Source organism: Chinchilla lanigera, unplaced genomic scaffold, assembly GCF_000276665.1.
Source record: "Chinchilla lanigera isolate Chin_1 unplaced genomic scaffold, ChiLan1.0 scaffold00034, whole genome shotgun sequence".
Classification (NCBI taxonomy): domain Eukaryota; kingdom Metazoa; phylum Chordata; class Mammalia; order Rodentia; family Chinchillidae; genus Chinchilla; species Chinchilla lanigera.
The window spans coordinates 22,050,276-22,069,226 of record NW_004955435.1 but is presented as its reverse complement, the minus strand read 5'-3'; the positions used below and the strand labels follow the sequence as shown (position 1 = coordinate 22,069,226).

Below are 18,951 nucleotides of genomic sequence, written 5' to 3'. Positions count from 1 at the left end.
TGAAATGAACAGTTAATGCTCACAATTTTTTATGTTCTGATCGACTTTGCATGGTTGTGTCTGGTGGTCTGAGCAACTGATTAGAAGGTAACGATATGCAATGGAATTACAATGGTGAACACCTACCATCTTGTGTAGTGAAATTCTCTAATATCTCTAATGTTTTATTGAAGAATTATTTTCTTAATCTCTTTAATGGTTTGAGCAATCTTTCATCCTTACATCTGATAATCTGAGCAATGTAGTTGAGGATAGCAATATGCAACGTAACAACCACTGTTGATTTGCATTAATTTGTCTTGAGACCCTGTATCACTTTGAATGTTTTTGCTTTGATTTGTTTATGTTTGTGATACTGGTATGCTGCTACTGTTCTATTTTTTGTTTGTTTGTTTCTCATGTACTACTGTCCTTAAAAATTAAATAAAAGAAAAAAATAAACAAAAATGTTTCAACCGACATCTCCGTCAAGCTGCCTTTCCATTTTGGCTCCTCTTTTTGAAAAAACCTTTTATATCAATCATCTCTACATATTCTCCACTTATAATTCTTCTTTTCCCCATTCTTTGTTGAATCACTTTAGGTTTTTGTCCCCGACTTTCCATAGAAATAAGTCATGCTATGGTTTGCCCATGATCTGGAACATTCTGTGGCTGTTGAATTGTAAAAAATAGACTTCTATTCTGTTGAGAATAAATAGATAAAAGTAAGTTGTCCAATGGTAAATAAGTCATACATGGCAAGCATATGACCCTTGCTAATTTGACTTTTTCAATAGTGTTATTAGGAGTTGACAATGTTTTGCACATATTTATGTAATATTTGTGTCTTATTTAAGTGATATGTTAATTTAGTTTTCATTACCTTCGTAGTAAAAGTATAAAATACCTACAGTTTATTCTTAATTATATCTTATGGTATATATATTATTCCTCAATAAGGCTTTTGTAGGTGGGACAATACTGGGGTTTGAACCCAAATAGTCCTAAGCTATATTCCCAGCCTCATTTATTTTTTATTTATTTATTTTTCTCCAGTACTGGAGATTGAACCCAGAAACTTCATGTAGCCTTTCTTAACTTTTAATCATGTTTATGAATACATGTTGTGTATAATTTTTATATCTATTGTTGGTAGTTGGTATGTGTGCAGAATCCATCACAGTTCTTTTTACTTCTACTTCCACTGCCCCTTTACTTCCCTCCCCCCTTACCTCTATATCTTGATCCTCTTCCAATTTGCAAAAGATTATCCCTTATGTTGAGACAGGCTGGCCCTCAACTAGTGATCTACTTGCCTCTACCTCCCCAGGAACTGGTATTACAAGCATGTGCCACCATACCTGGCTCAATAAAACTGTTCTTGTTTGTTTGTGTTTTGTTGTTTGAGTCAGGGGCTTGCTATATAGTCCAGGCTGGCCTTGAATTCAATATGTTGCCCAGGCTGGCCTGAAACTTGCAAAGATCCTCCTGCTTCAGCCTCCCGAGTGCTGGAATTACAGGTTTGCACCACTATGCCCAACTCCATAAAGCTGTTTTTAGGTAGTGTGTTTAATGTAGCTTAACTGTCCTAAGATGGTGGTATAAGCTTTCCTCAAAGCCAAATTTCTAAGATGTTGTATTTTCTCATTTCCATCTGCTAGGGAGACACTCACTGAGGTGCTGTTTGATAGGGGGAAGAAAGATCTGAAGGAAATACCTCAAAGAGATAGTTAAGTACCAAGAAATGAAATAATGAGATTTTTCAATTGTTTTTGAGTGCAGTAGCTAAAAACAAACCTACTATCTTAGTCCATTTGTGCTCCAGTAACATTAGACTCACTAATTTTATAAAGAACATAGCATTACTTTTTTAAAGTTCTGGAGGCTGAAAGTCCAAGATTGAGGCACCAGTACTTGTGTCTGAAGAGACTCCTTTCTGGTCTTAAAATACTACATTGTTGTTGCCTCTCTGGAGGGAGGAATGCTTTATCCTCAAGTAGCAGAAAGGAGTAAAGGCCAAAAAAAGAAAGAACTTTCTCTGAAGCTTTCTTTGTAAGGTCATAAATCCTAGTCACATCCCCAAAGGTCCATCTCTTATACCACCACAGTGGGGAATGAGTTTCATGCCTTTTGGAGGGGCACATGCTCAACTTGGGCGGGAATATTGGATGCTGTTCTGGGCAGAGTACTGAAGTTCTGGATTCTGGCCCCAGCTCTGCTGCTAGTGGTGTGCCCTTGGCCTTAGCATCTCAGCAGCCCACCTTCCTCTTTTGAGAAGGAAGGAGTTAGTGAGCAGGAGGTGTTTAAAAAACAGGCCAATTAGGAGAACAGGAGGAGCCCGGGATGAACACTCAGATCCAGATCTGACTCACCTGCCTTTGCAGGTTATTAAGCCTTGAAGTATCTTCCTTCCTGGAAAGTGTTGTCAGTGATTCCTACCTCCATTAAATGAGGGCAAGTACATGAAAGGGCAAGTGTACACTTCTGGTAGTTAAATTTCATCACAAGAAGAAAAGCACATCTGCAAAAGTGTTCCATCACGTGATGGAAGGATGGCACAGTATGTGTAAGGAAAATGGGTGCATAATTCTTGAATTTTCAAAATGGCTTAAATAAGCCTATAGAAAACTTTTCTTTAAATTATTTATTGCCCTGCTGTTTTAGGGCACGGGTTTAAAACAGTAGGCCAACATAAGCTGCGGAGTAAGAGTTGCAAGAAGTATTTTTAATTTATGTACAATTAGGAAAATAAATAGATTTACAGAAAGCGATGACCACTACAATTACCTGGTAACATTATTGCTTACTTTCTTCATTGCAGTTTTTGATAAAAGGTCTTTGCTTTATCCAGTAAGATGTGATGATTGTTCAGTCAAGTTTTTGCTTTACTCTTGACTGTAGTTAAAAAAAGTGTGATCGCTGGACAGTTGCCATTACAGTTGGTGCAGGGGGACTCTGTAAGAAAACAGACACTTCGGTGGAAGTCTTTGTTTCTTACCACTGCATTGAAGTTGAAAGTATTTAAATAACTGAAAGACAGCCTTCTTTTGATGTATGTTATTTGTTTTTTGGGATTAAAGACAGAAGCTGTCTTGAGTGGATCACATTTTCTTTTGCTATACTAACAGTTTTCAATTGCTGTTGAATGTAGTCATTAACATTTAAAAATTATAAAATATATGCAGTGGCTTCCACAGGAATAGTTTCAGTTGTGTTTTGAATTAACAAATCTCTTCTACCTTTGATTCAAACACTTATCCTGTCTTCTGAATAGTAATGTCAAGTCCCAGGGCTGTTAACAGGGCTAGTTCTAAAACGAAGCCAAATATGCACTGGATGAAAGTGGCATTTGTTAAGGAAATGTGCTTGACATAAAATGAAGACCTGTTTTGCGAAGTGCACGCTCTTTCTCCTCCTGCCTTCTGGGATGCAGCTATAGCCTGCCCTCCCGTGAGTGAATGCCTATGGGCTAGTCTTGAAGCTGTTTGCTTTGTGGTTTGCCTCTTGCCCACTGGGAAGCCCGTGCTTCTTTCATTTTCATTCTTCTCCAACTCTAGTGCTTTTGAACACAGAACCCCCATCCTCCCACCACCTAAACTCTGCATTCCAACCCTGTGATCTCATGGTACCAGGCATATCTCCCCTGCCATGCCGCCAGGCCACCTGCTGGCTCTTGCAGGGGAATAGACGGGAACATAAACTCACCCTAGAAGAGCAGGATACTCTCTGTATATTTTTACGAGTAGGAATCCAGCTCCTATTTAGAGTCAGTATTTTTTAATAACTCCTTCAAAATTGAACAAAACATTTCTTGTTGCTCTTATTTCACGATAATATCATTCTTTCTGCACCAATGTATAGAATCTCAGAAACTAGAGAATGGAAAAGATGTATTAGGTCATGTCTAGCGCATTCCCACTGGTCACAATTCTTTTTTCCCACAGTCTCTCCTCTAGTGCCTTTCTCTTCTAGTTTTCTCAAGAATTTGTTTCCTGCATTTCTCTTGGGGAATAATTTCTTAGTTTGACCATGGAGGAATTTATGTAGAAATAGTCATAGTCTTTATTTTTCAGCTTAGTATTTCTAATCTTTATAACCCTTAACATTAACATAAGCAGTCCCTCTTCTTTCTGAGTCAAGTATTTCTGGATGGAATGTTTTTCCCTTCCATTTATTAAGTTCAGAGTTTGTTTTTCTGCTTTGTTTTTTCTCTTCATCAATCAACCCTAAAGCCCATTAATCATTTTTTACTGTAGTGAAAATTCCTTTGCTTATTCCCATATCAGGAACCCAGAACTGGTTAAGGTCCCTGGGTACTGGAGGAAGCCTCACTAATATATGTACTCATTCTGTGCCCCCGATTCCTCTCTCCCTTTCTCTCTCCTTTTCTCTCTTTCCCTCTCCCTCATTCCCTCCTTCCCTCCCTTCACCCCTCCCTTTGTCCTTCCATCCTCTCTCTGTTTCCCCTCAATTCTCAATTGGAAAGTATTTTTAAAATACTGTTTCTAAATTATGATTTGAAGACTTAGTCATTTGAAAACTTAGTGAAAGTGTATGTGCATTTATGATTTTGAATGGTTAGATTGTATTTGTTCTCAGTTACTTAAATGATATTTCTCATGCCAGGCGTGGTAGCACATGCCTGTAATCCTAGCATTTGGGAGGATCATTGCAAGTTTGAGACCAGCCTGGGCTACAGAGGAACTCAAGGACAGCCCAAACTGCATACTGAGACCCTATCTCAAAATGACAAAAAAAAAAAAAAAAAAAAGATATTTCTCATATCCTCAGAGCCACAAATCTCTCAGGTCTCCTCTTGAGTGCTTGGATCGAGTACAGTTCCAGACCGTGGAACTGTGATGATGCATTCTATTTTAGAGATGTCATCTTAGTGATCTTGGCAGGAAAATAAGTGGTTATTTGTACATTTGGAGTTCCTAGGGAAAGGGAAGGGGAAAAGTTACATGGTCTTGACACTCACATATTTAATGTTGGTTATCTTTCAGGAACTAATGTTAGGTATAGAGATAAAGCCTTAATACGCTATATGGTTTCCTGGAAAGGGGAGTCCAGGGTAGTGGCTCTGATGAAAGCGATCTGTAAGCCTCATGTAATCCCAGTCAAGAAAACTTCAACAGGTTTTTTATTTTCCTTGAGATCTGACAAAATGACTCCAAAATGTATTGGGAAGTATAAAGCGCCAATGGGTAAGATAACCTAGAAGGAAAAAAGGAGAAAAATATTCAGCCTACTAGGTCCTGGGACTTATTTAAAAAGCAGCATTATTCTGTCACAGATATAGAAAAATAATCCAAATGGGATAAATTTGAAAGAACAAGTTCTTAACAGATTCTTCATACAGCAATCCTTTTATGACGGAGATACCCTTCCAGAGTAATGACCTTCCAGAGCCTTTTCAATAAATGGTGTTAGAACAATGAGATGTCCATATTGAGTGTGTGGGTGGTGAGGATTGAATGCCAGCTTCATATCATATGTAAAATACTCCAAATGGATACAGACCAAAACATGAAAGATAAAATTTTAACATGTGTACACATGTACATACTTCATGACCTCTGGATAGTGAAAAATTTCCTTTATGACATAAAACTATTTTCAAAAGTTATATATTTTACTGGTAAAATTAAGAACTTCTATTCATCAAAGGGTAACATAAAGAAAAGACAAATAGCCGAAGGGTGAGAGAATATATGTGTTATACATGTCATTGACAGAATATTAGTATCTAGAATATATGTAAATTCTTAATAAATGACAGTACAATCTGAGAAAAATGGACAAAAAACTTGAATATGTTCTTCACAGAAGTACAAATAGTCAATGATCATATAAGACCTGTCTTTAATAAAGAGGTGAAATTAAGCCATAAGATTATACCTCAGATCCGACACAGTAGCTAAAAATAAAAGGAAGTATAGCAGCTGGTGGTAGAAAGGATATTTTGTTACATACCTAAGAATAGTTCACCACATAGTAGTATAGTTGAAGGTATTCATAAATACCTTAAGTCATATATACATTAGAGAAATTTGGCACATAATACATACAGATATATAAGATATATATATATGTACACACACGCACACATGAATGGTACTTTATTTCCCTTGTAACTTTATTTTGCAAGTTGTAAAATATGCCAAATGTAAAAAGTCTTAATAGAGGATGACTAAGCAAAACATGGCACATAGTGAAGAGGGCACAAATGGGCTTTGAGGTCAGTGGTCCTTATTTTTTTTTTTTTTTCTCCGGTACCAGGAACCGAACTCACGACCTTGCGCTTGCCAGGCAGGCACTTTTGCCGCTGAGCTAAATCCTCAGCCCCAGTGGTCCTTATTTTAAAATCCCAATCCCAGTACTTATTAGCTGTGTGAACACAGACAGTCTGTTCAGATCTGTGCTTCTCTGTTTTCTCACCTGAAAATTGGAGATAATTATGTATCATATTGTGTACAGTAAGGATTAAGTATACGAATGTATACAAGGCCATGAGCATAAATGCTAGGAACATAATAGTTGCCTAGTCAGTTACAGCTAGTGTTACTGATATTCTGCTGTGACTTTTTTAAAATTTATTTTAGAAGTAAAAGAGCAAAAACATATTAAGAAACAGACAACCATTTACAAAGTAGCACAAGAATAGTACAAACAATACTGAATTACAGACAAGGTGACAGGGAATTAACAATGGTTTTTTTTTTTTTTTTTTTTTTTTTTTGGTTTTTCTCCGGTACCGGGAACCGAACTCACAACCTTGCGCTTGCCAGGCAGGCGCTTTTGCCACTGAGCTAAATCCCCAGCCCCAACAATGGTTATTGTATTACATATTGATAACTTCAAGGTGGTTACTCAGGAAAACAAATATAGACGTGCAAGATTGATCAAAATAATTAATCATTAACTGTGCCTTTCAATAAAGTGATAGAAGTCAGTACAACTATGTTAGCTATCCTGTATATACATATATACATAATTTTACCCTTTTGTCTTTTCTCTTTTCCCTCATCCCAGTTGCTCTTTACTTGTGAATGATGGTTGTTAAAATGATAATACATTTTGTTTTTTCAGAACCTTTTAGTTGTAGCACATTTACTGATATATACTTATTTGTTTTTTGAATATTAAAATTATTCAGGAGAAAAATAGTGCTTTTTACCAGTATTGCATTTTTCGTCTCACTTTCCTACTATAACTTCAGTAGCAGAAAGTATAATCCAAAGAGAAAATGACAAAAACTGTTTTTAAAACATAAAATTATGCAGTTAAAGACTCCTTTTGAAGAAATGAAAAATCAAATATGACTATCAAAAGTAAAAGGAAACTGAAGTACAAAAAGTTAAATATTATCAAAAATAGTATTGAAAATAAAATGTATAAGATATGGTGAAAATATATGATGAATGTCCAAATTTTTTACAAAAATTTGTTATAGTAAAAAACACATTACCATTAATCCCCCTCAAAATACTTCCTCTACCTTCAAACACACTTATCATTGTTGCTACTTTCTGAAGCAGTTCTGGAAGTCCGCTTTCATGAGTGTCTTTAATAGCACTGTTCTGGCTACCTCCATGTCCTGATTCAATTAAAAACATTTACCATTCAAGATCATTTTGACGTTTAATAAGAGCCAGAAGTCACACAGTGCCAAATTCATTGCATAATGTGGATGAGGACACATTGTGATGCTTTTTTTGCAAGCCTTCCTTTCCATTGGATAGCATTCATTTTAGTTTTGATTATATTTCTTAAAGACATTCACAAAAGAGGACTTCTCAGAACTGTTTCAGAAGATGACAGGCATGGTGCAATCACTGTGTCCAAAGCAAAGGGGACTATTTTGAGGGGGATACTTGGCAAGTTGTCTTTTATTGTGAGAAGTTTTTAAAATTTAAACATTCACTGTATCTTTTTATCACACTTGGTATGTTTCCCGATTTTGAGCTCAAGACTGTATACTTTAAATTATATCAGTAATTATTTTTTTAAACCATAACTACATGGGAGTAATCTTTATCCCTGATGCTATGGTCATTTTCTTACCTGCAGAATAAGTGTAATCAGATGAAAAACTTTTACGTTTCTTTTAATGTCTACTGCAATTTGATTCTATGTCTGAATCTTTTTTCACTGATCATCAGAATCACAGTCATCTTTCCTTCGTGGGGGCTGCTGCCTGTACTCTACAATTCACGTTGTAACACTAGTCAAATTAAGTTACTGCATTGAACGTTTACTTATCTTTTCCTAGGCACAGACTTACGTATTTTTGTGTGTACAAGTTTTTGAGTGCAGAAATACATTTTGTCATTTTCTACCTTTAATAGCAGCTAGCATAGTGATTTGCAGAAAGCAGGTAAAAATATGCATAATGATGATGACTGTATAGCAGATAATGTTTGCAAAAATAGGACTAGCTACCATAGCTGCAGCACATGAGCATAGGATTCCTGAATCCTGCCTCATAAGCAAATGTGTTTGTTTTTCATTTTTCCAGAAAGACAGCATGAAGCGAGTATTTTCTGGCATTCAACCTACAGGAATCCTTCACCTGGGAAATTACTTCGGAGCCATTGAGAGCTGGGTGAAGTTACAGGATGAGTATGACACGGTGCTTTACAGTGTTGTTGACCTCCACTCCCTCACTGTGCCCCAGGACCCTGCCGTTCTTCAGCAGAGCATCCTGGACATGACTGCTGCTCTCCTTGCCTGTGGCATAAACCCAGAGAAAAGCATCCTTTTTCAACAGTCTCAGGTCAGCTGGTCAGATTACAACCAAGAAAATTTTTTATGTTCAGATTACTTGAAGAAAAATTTGAATGATTCAAACAGCTCCTTTTCATGATTTTTAAAAATTGAGGATGACTTCACTGAGTGTGATTATTTCACTGTAATCTCTTATCTGTAGTCCTATCATTAAGTGTCTTCATATTTCAATAGTATTTTTCAACTTCCACTATTCTTTGAAAATGTCTAGTCCTTCATCTACCAAGAAGTTGTATCTGATCAGTACTTCTAAATTTGGAATTATTTTTCTATATTGGTTTGCATTTAATCTGATGACTTCCTGCTGTTGATAATCTCTTTGATCAAGAATAGGATATAGTTATCAATAGTTTTACATAATTCTAGTGTTGCTTTACCTGTTATGAATTTGGAAGGCCTTTTGGATAATTCCTTTCATTCACTTATTGTATAATAGCTTTTGAAAAGATTTGATAAAATAAGAAATTGGAAGACAAAGTCCCAGTGTCTTATGGCCAAGCCAAGAAAGGCTTCAGAACAAAGCCAAAATATTTGACTCATATCTTCACTATAGATGAATCAGTTTATTCTTGGACAGGCAAATAGTCTGGCCCTGATACGGGACAACTAAGAGACACCCTAGCAAATATAATACAATTCTAACCGGATCAAGCCCGCATTACAATTTACTTTAACCTGCAGCGAAAGAATGACTTTCCTTAATCATAAGCATCTATCATTATTTTAACGTATGTTTTATTTCCCATAGAACTTAATGTAACAATTCATACAGAACAAGTGATTAAAGTATGTATTATATGGTTCAGGTGTAGCCCAGTAGTAGACTGTTTGCTTAACATGCACAATGCCCTGGATTTGATTTCCAGCACTACAAAGACATACACGCACATACACACGTGAAATAATGAGTTATCTTCAAAAAATGAATGAGGTTATCAATTTAAGCTTGTTGCCAGCACATAGATATTTTGATAAAATGCTAGAATGTAATCTTCAGAAGGCCCATAAAGGGGGGCTGGGGATTTAGCTCAGTGGCACAGCTCCTGTCTGGCAAGCTCGAGGTCGTGAGTTCGATTCCCAGTACCGAAAAAAAAAAAAAAAAAAAGAAGGCCCATAAAGGTAATTCCCCCCAAGGTATTTTTATTTTGTTTTGTTTTTTTGGTCAAGAAACATTTACTTACACATGACTTTTCAAATTCAATTTTGGAAAGCTCTAATTGCTGTCAGGTACCTGTTTATATTGAGCAAACATCTGCCTCTCTAACTTTCATCCATTCATTTCATTTCCGCTTTCTAAAAACAGACAACTCTTATATATATCCACTCTTCACATACTGGGAGATATTTATTACATACTATCCTTACCATGTAGGTTTTATCTTCTTCAGGTTAGTTGTTTCTGATTCTCTCTGTCTCGGTCACCTTATGTTGGAAGCATTTTCATTTTCTCTTTGAAAGGAATGTATCTCTCATATTTCATGAAATAAGGTTTACTCAGACTTTTCATCCTCTCTGACACAGAAAGGTGGTCAGCATTAACATCAACTTTTGAGTCACCTAACACATTTTTCAGAGCACATCCTCTTCATTCCATTGGAGTTGTTTTTGATGCAAACTCTATCTTGGTCCTTATTTGATGCTCTTTCTAAAAATTGCATTCCCAGCTACAAGTACATATTTTGTTATTTTTCTAGACTGAATATATCAATCTGTTGTCATTCCTGGTCACATGGCTTTCTTAAGTAACTTGTAAATATTAACAGCTTATTTATAGCAACATTCAATAAATGCATTTTAAACTTTCTCCTCCAGAAGTAACTACCACATTATAATATTAACATATTATAGATGCGTTTTCCTTTGTAAAGGTATTTGGCAGTGACCTCTATAAGATCTAAAATTCTCAGTAGTGGATACTCTTTTTCCATATGGTACATTGCTGTACAAAACAGCAGTTATGAAAGAGTACCTCATATGAAAGACTTTGTATAGCTCCTCTCATAAATGAGGGGTAAGAAAATTCACCTTCCATTTCAATTATTTCTTGCCTAGACAACTGAACTGCCCTTCGCTCCTGTCCTAGTCTTACAGAATTGCAGTTCATTCCCTTGGTGGCAGTTATCTTTCTACCAAAAATGCATGCATATTTTTCTCTTCCCCTCACATAAAAAAAAAATCTAATCTCAGTTTAGCTGGAAACTCCCTCAGCAGCGAGGTCTCAGGAAGCATCATGCTACCATTTTTTCCACTAAATCATGAAGCTATTTTTATCATCAGTTTGTGTTCACATGATTGGATTCACCTTCATTAATAATTCTATAAAGCAGATGTGAAAGAATTTTTTTCTGGTTTTATTTTAGGAAGTTTGATAAATCAATTGTTTGGACAGATAACTCACAGATCACCTATCCGCATTTTATAAAGTGTTTTTGTTAGTTGAGAATTTTGTTGTACATTTAAGTCTTTAATTGATCATTAAATAAGTTATGGTGAGGATAGGAATTTGAAAAATAATTATTCTTAAAGCTTTGAAAGTCAACACCAGTTAAGTTAATTACACCTGTACCCCAGACAAATATACACAGAATTATTTGTAAGTAAAGTGAACAGTATTTGAAATTGTGTGCTAAAGAAAAATACTGTTTTATGTTTTTATTCTGCTTATATGAGTTTGAGTTTTTTAGATCCCACATATGATCTCACTCTCTCACTGTGTTAAATTATTTTTACATTTATTACTTTTTTGTATTTTTAAATTTACATGAATTTTTACAGTGTATTTACTGCTAGAGTATAAAGACACTGTTCCCATATGCTGTTCTTCTGGATCAGAAAAAGTCCGGATAATGATGTGGAGTAGGGAAAGAATTTAGCTATGTTATAATGCTGATTTTACCAATAATGTTCATCTCCCATCCTTTACTTTCATTCTTAGCATTCTGACTGGAACAATTTAGATGTACTGAAGATTTTTCTCATTATTTTCTTTTTCTTTTTTTCACCCACTGGCCTATAGTCATGGTGCTTCCCCTAAAATATGTTTGCCATATGTGGGAAATTTTACAGACTCTGTCCTAAAAGGGTGCGCGCGCGTGCGTGCGTGCGTGTGTGTGTGTGTGTGTGTGTGTGTGTGTACACGCACCCCTATGCACATGCACATCTATGTGTGTGTTTGGCAGAGGTCTCTATCTAAATGCCAAAGTCAATGGACTTTAATATCCAGCAGGCCTGAGTGCAGATCCAATCTGAGTGCCACAGATGTCTCTGAGGTATAGATCTCCACATCCTTCACTGTTACTTTTTGTGCAATCTAATCACCCTGCAGATGGAAGATAAAAAGTGGATGACATAGCTTTAGGCGCTGGCTTTCTGCCGAGACCAGAAAAACGAGTTTAGACCGTTAGACATCGTGTTATAGAAAGTCCAAAACAGTCCAGGGAGAAGAATGGAATCTGCAGTTTTGGAACGTGGCGTTGTGCTCTAGTTAGAGTTATGTTTTGTTTCCCAGGAAACTAAAATCAATAATAATAATAAATAAAAGCGGATGATAGAGGAATCAGTTTCTGAATGAAGGCCAAAGGAGCTGCCTGTATGAATCTCGGCTGTCTGCGCAAACAGAAGTTATACCTGACTCACTGTTCCTTGTCTTAGTAGGTAAAACGAAGGCCTAAGATTTAGAGTCTCCACTGTCTTTATTTATCCTGGTAATTAGAGAATCATATTTGAATATATGTTCTTGTTTATTGAACTCTCAAAATTGTTAGATATCAAGAACAGGTGTATATTTAGCTTGTATTAGAAAGAAGCAAAAAAATGTCTGCAGAGAGTAATGGACTTGGGGAATTTACTTGTAAACTTGATATTACCTCCAGCATTCCTGGGAAAAGTAAGCATCTAAATGGCCTATGGCACAAATAATGAGAAGTTAGGAAAATGATTATATAACCAACTTTTCATGTATTGCCTCTCTAAAAAGTTTCCACTGGAACCCTTGTTCCACTTCTTGCTTAGATCATTACCCCTGTGTGACCTGATAAACAGTTGCAGTGTTTTTCTTGCCTCTGTCCTTGCCAGAGGAACAGGTCATAGTTTGATTATACCTTCAAGAAGAGTTCTTCACTCTAGGAGGCTGAGGCAAGAGGATCACAGTTAGTCTGGGCAATTTAGTGACTTAGTGACACCCTGTCTCAATTTAAAAAAAAAAAAGAAAACTCAGTAAAAAGGCTCTGGTATAATCCCTACTTATACCCAGAGTATAAGTACTTTGGGGAGACTTGGATGGAGACTTCTATCAGAGCAGTAGTAGAAAAATTATAGGCATTAGAACCAGATACATTTGACTTCAATGTCACTGTTGCCTCTAAATTGTAACACATTGTACAAGTTATTGAAGTTTTCTGAACTCCCCTTTTAATGTCTGTAATAAGGATTTAACTAAAATGATGTATCATCCTTGGCTAATACTAACTTTGTATCACCCTACCCCACTGTACATATGCTGTACTGTCCTACCAGGTCCCCTGATGTTGTAAAGGATTTAGATAAAGGTATAGTAGGATTAAAAGATGGAGATCACCAGACGCGGTGGCACACATTTGTGATCCCAGCACTCAGGAGACTGAAGCAGGAAGATTGCCATGAGTTCAAGGCCAGCCTGAACTACATAGCAAGACCTTGTCTCAAAGGAAAAAAAAAAATCTAAAAGATTGATATCAAATTAATGACAATGCCTCTTTTTATCCTCAATAATAAAATATTTTCAGGAATGGTGGTATAACTGAATGGTATAGTGTTTGGCTAGCAAGCACAAGGCCCTAGGTTTGATCCCCAGCACTGCAATAAAGTAAAATTAAATATGTTCAGATTTTCTTGGTGACTTTTTTTTCTGTTTGGAGACTTTTGAAGAAATATTTCAACCATTCAGTAAGTATAAATATAAATGCCTTTGAAATGCTGTCTTTTTTGCATACTTGCTTTTGGTATCTGTTTTTTAGGGAAAAAAAAATTGCAAATATAATAGAAACTTTCTAAATAGCTCACTCTAATCCCATTCTGTTCCCTGCTTCCTCAGTTATAACCATGATACTGATTTAACATTATCATTCTCACATAAATGTTTATATTTTTATTTCATATGATGTGGCCTTAAGTAATCTATATTATTTCTTTTGCATGTTTAAAACTTTATGTAAATAGTATCATGCTGCATATCTTTCCGCCTCTGTATGATCTGGTTTCATGTTACGTGGCTTGAGATTTGTTTGTTTTAATTGCTGTACAGTATTCCCCTGTCTGGCTCTGTCACAATTTATGAACCAGTTTTCCTGACCAAGAATATTGTGATTTTTTTCCAGTATTTTGTTATTGCAAACCGTATTACAGTGGGCACAGTGGGAAATGCCTTTTGAGCACAAATGAAAGACTGTAGGTGTATATACCTAGCAGCAGAATCACAAGGATGTATGATATATAGGTGTTGCCAGGTTGCTCGGAAGATTAGACTCTGATTTACATTCCCACCAATAGAATTCCTATTGGTCTAATTCCGAGCAATATTGATGTGTTATTAGATACTTTAATTTTGCCATTATAGTGAATAGACTATCAGCATTTTCTTGAAAGTTGGTGACATTAAATATTTTCCTTAACCCTTTTGCTTTCTTCTGTGAATTATTCATTCTATCTTTTGCCTACTTTTGAAATGATTTCTTATTGATTTATAGAAGTTCTTTACATATTCTGAATCCTATGCTGTACTTTACTTTCTCAGATGATGGCTTTAAGTGCTATTTTTTGTTACACCTAAAATTTGTGAAACCAATGTTTTTTTAAGTTTCGCTTTTCACATTTAAGACTGAATCATGCAGACCTTACAAACTGCAACCCATCCTCAGATCCCATCAGGAAATCTGCAGATATGGAGAAGCTGGTCTATACTTAGTGATAGGTACGTGTTTTCTAAAATTCTGATTTTACTGGAAAGCTGAAATTTTATCAACACCAACCCCTTTTATGGGCTGTGTTCCTTAAACTGCTGTTCTTCTTTTGTTTCTCCTTGATGAATTTTGCAGGAGAACAGTTGGAATTTTTAGAGAACAAATTTAGTTTTGTAGAGCTCTCTCCTGAATCTTCGTGGTCTATTTCATTACTTCCACTATCTTCCTTTTATTTTCTTTGAAATGTCTTTCTTGTTATGTGCTCACTTGGAGCAGCTGCCATTGCAAATATTTTTCCCATTTTGTAGCTTGCCTTGTCACTCCTTTAATTGTATTTTTTGATATAGAGAAGTTTTAGATTTTAATGTAATAAAAGAGAAAAAAATTATCTTGTTGGACCTAAATTTCTGAGGCAAATTTAAATGGAAACTTACTGAAAAGGTAGCTTTTATAAAAAAATGAACTGTTTACTGTCAGGGTCTGGACAAATCACCTCCTTTATTTTCTTTCAGGTTAGCTAATTTGAGGGACATATGTGTGGTAGATTGTTATTGTTCACAATTATTCATTTTCATTTTCTGTAAGAGTAGAAAACAGATTACATGTGGACTCCATCACCACTATAGTTACCACCATCTCTTTTTTTTTTTTTCTGGGTTTTTTTTGTTTGTTTCTTTTGTTTTGTTTTTTGAGACATGGTCTCAATATGTATCCCATACTGGCCTTAAACTCATGGCAATTGTCCTGCCTCAGCCTACCAAGTGTTGGGATTATAGGTATGTACGACCATGACCAGCTACCTCCTCCTAATTTTCTCATTCTTCTTTCCCTTCTTCCTCTCCTTTTCCTCCTCCTCATTCTCCTGTTTCCTTTTCTTCTCATTTTAAAATTTGGCTACCATTATAAAATGCAAAATATCATTTTTAGCCCAGAGGCTGAACAGCAACACTCCATAGACCAGATGTAGTCTGAAAGCAGTAGTTTAAGCTCTGTGTAGGAGGGCTGTGTGTCCTCACCCATTGCGTTGTGACTGACAGTGCATCCTGTGTGAGAAGCTTCTCTTCTCACTACACAGATATTGAGATTGTCTATATGACTCTCTTTTAGTCAGAGGAAGGCGAATCAGTATGATGTATACCTTGTCCAGGTAGAATCCTAATGCAGTATCTTCTTTTCTCCTTTCACTTTCAGCCCAAGTATGCCCTTAAAGCTCATGCAGCTCTCCTGTCGGTAGCATTTTGTTGGATCTTGCCTTTTATCCATGCAGCCACTCTGTGTCTTTTGATTAGAGAATTTAATCCATGTATTCAAGGTTATTATTGATTGTAAGGACTTATTACTGCCATTTTATTACTTCTTTTCTTGTTGTTTTGTAGCTTGCTTCCTTCCCTCTCTTGTTTATCTTTGTGATTTGATAATTTTCTGTGGTTCTCTATCATTTGTTATGTTCAAGCAAAATTGTTAAGTCATTCCATATTTGCTGTAGTTCTCTTGTCGTTTTCCTCTGGCATGAAGATTATATGTTCCAAAAAATAAGCTACTTCTTCACTTGGGACCTTGGAATGAAAAGACAGTTAAATCAGTTATAGCTAATCTGTAGGTACCACTATGTAATGTAAATAAGAAAGACTCAATTTCTGCAAGCTGCTTAAATTTGGAGGCTGTTTATTTATTCATTTTTGTATCAGGAATTGAACTCAGGACCTCATGCTTACCAAACAGGCACTGTGCCACTGAGCTAAATCCCCTACCCACCAACAAAATTTAGATGGGAATGACTTTTTATGTCAGGGGGTTGATAGGAAAAACTTACTTAGCTTTGGAAGTCTTAGACAAAGAACAAGTTCAGGAACCCCAAGTGTGTACACGCATTTACTGGCAAATACAAGTACTAGCAAGAGGCAGACCAGCTGAAGAGAGTGGGAGCTTATCACTGATACTGAGTTCTTTTAATTAAAATCAGATCCCTGTACAAGGTTCTTGTTAAGAGGATTTGTCATGGGGATGATAAGAGTCTAATAAAAGTAACTCAGCATGAAATCACTAGTTTCCGAGAGGAAACAATAAATGGGAATTTGTGACTCTGAATAGTCTTCCAAGTGTCCTAACTAAAACTTACAACACCTGATTCCTGGGAAGATAACATTTAGATGGAAAATAATGAAATTCTATGAAAGTACCTTGACACTGAAAGTACCTTGGAGGTTTGATCCAGGAATTACTGAACCAGGTAATTACTTGAGTAAGTGTGATTGATACCTAGCAGCTATATCTTTTGGAATTAATGTATTTGTGTACTCTTTTTATTAATTGAATATTTTTGGAAATTATTTAAAATGTAATAAAAGCAGACAATTTATTACAACATTCAAGTCCTCGTATCAAGGATGTATATTAGAATCTTGTCATATTTGCTTTGATTTCCTTATATAAAATTATAGATGAAGTCGAAGGCCCTTTTAATTCTTTGCCTTGCTTATTCCCTCTGCTTCTCCCCATTACCTTCCTTTCCTCTAACCTTAGGCACCTAAAATCTTGTGTTTGCCATATATCAGTCTAGCTCATATTTTTGCATCTATTTTCAGAAGCTCATATTTTACATTCATGATACTATGGAGGATATAAAATATTTTTATTTTGTTGTTTAGAAATTTTTACAAGTGGTTGATTATAGTACTTTTTAAATTTTCTTTTCTCATAGAATAGTATGTTTTGTGATCTGTGTTTGTATATGTAAATCTGTCTCACTTCTTTTATTTGTTATACCATATGCCATTGCACCACATTTTCCATTATGTACCACATTTTATGTAGGCATTTATTATTACTAAAGCTTTAATTTTACTCATACATTTATTTCTCAAATATTTAATGAGCATTTACTATATCTTCGGTATTGTGCTAAGTACTCGTGTTATATCATATATACCAAAATATTTGCCACCATGGCACTTACATTCTTTTAGAGTAACAAAATAAATAACCATAATAAATAAGCAAAACACAAAGTATACTAGAAGATGATAAGAGATACAGGAAAATGATTAAGGAGAATTAGGAGTACAGCTATTTCAAATAATATGGTCTAGATAAGCCCAGTGATGAGATAATACTTGATCAAAGGTGGGGAAGTTAACCAGGTCAATATCTTTAGGGAGAAAATTCTGTTAGAGAAAGGAGCCATTTCAAATCCTCTGACAGGGGAATGCTCCAGTGTTTTCAGTGAACATGAAGCCAGAACACAGGAGAACGGGAGCAAAGGAGGAGATTCCAGAGGGGGATCTGAGTCATGGATGTGACCGTGTTGAATGGAGGGAGATGATCATGCCTGGCTTCAGAGCCCATGACTGGACTTGGCCTTTTACTCTAGGGATATGAAAAGTAAGTTAAGGATTTTGAACAAAGAGATGATATAATCTGTGACATCTTAATTGCCCTGTTATTAGTAGCTTGTAGGAGAGCTGGGGCACAAGCAGAGACCACTGAAGAAATTCTTACAGGATGCCAGAGGAAAGTGATGGTTTTGCTAGGTCCCAGTTGTAGCAGAAGTGGTGCAAAGTGGTGAGGTCCTGACTGTATTTTGATATTAGAGGCACTAATATTTTCAGCTAGATTGGATATGCAATTTGAGAAAAGAAAAGCATAGAATGGCACAAAGTTTTTCCCTAACTACAGCCGGAATAGAATTTCCATCCACAGAGGCAGGTGAACAATGGGTCAAGCAGGAGAGCAATGGGTTGAACAGCTAATTGCATTTTTTATTTTCTTTAGTCATTAAGGATTTTAACAAGATTCAAAATTGCTAAACATAAAGAAAAACCTTCATAAATTAAACGCCATTAAAAATAAGAATGTATCTTTATTACACTTTGAGATGAAGAATCTTTGGGTTGCAGATATGTTGAGCTCGAGATGTCCAGTAATAACCACATACATGCTGAATACACAATTTGATGCATTGAGTCTAGAGTTCATCAGAGAAGCCTGGCTGGAGTATCAATTCTGAAGTCATCTATTTTATGGATTGTATTTAAAGCAATGAGTTAACGTGAAATTGCAAAAAGCAAGTATAAGAAAGAATGGAAGTAAAGAACCAAGCACTAAAACCTGAGAGTTGGCAATATGACAAAATCAAGGGCAAGAGAAAGTACAAACAGTAGGAGACTGAAAAGAGAAACTGATGAACTAGCAAGAAAAACCACAGTCATTCAGTGTCTGGGGGCTCCATCTGAATAAAATGTGTC

General features: G+C 35.9%; 1 protein-coding gene across 2 annotated transcripts in view; it reads left to right on the top strand.

Moving 5' to 3' along the window:
• Wars2 (tryptophanyl tRNA synthetase 2, mitochondrial) overlaps nucleotides 1-18,951 on the top strand; it is an 82,909-nt gene that overhangs the window by 45,912 nt on the left and 18,046 nt on the right. For both annotated transcript variants that reach the window (XM_005389073.2, XM_005389075.2), the window contains one exon: nucleotides 8,503-8,760. In XM_005389073.2, coding sequence (XP_005389130.1) covers nucleotides 8,503-8,760 — 258 coding nt within the window. The remainder of the gene's footprint in view (nucleotides 1-8,502; nucleotides 8,761-18,951) is intronic.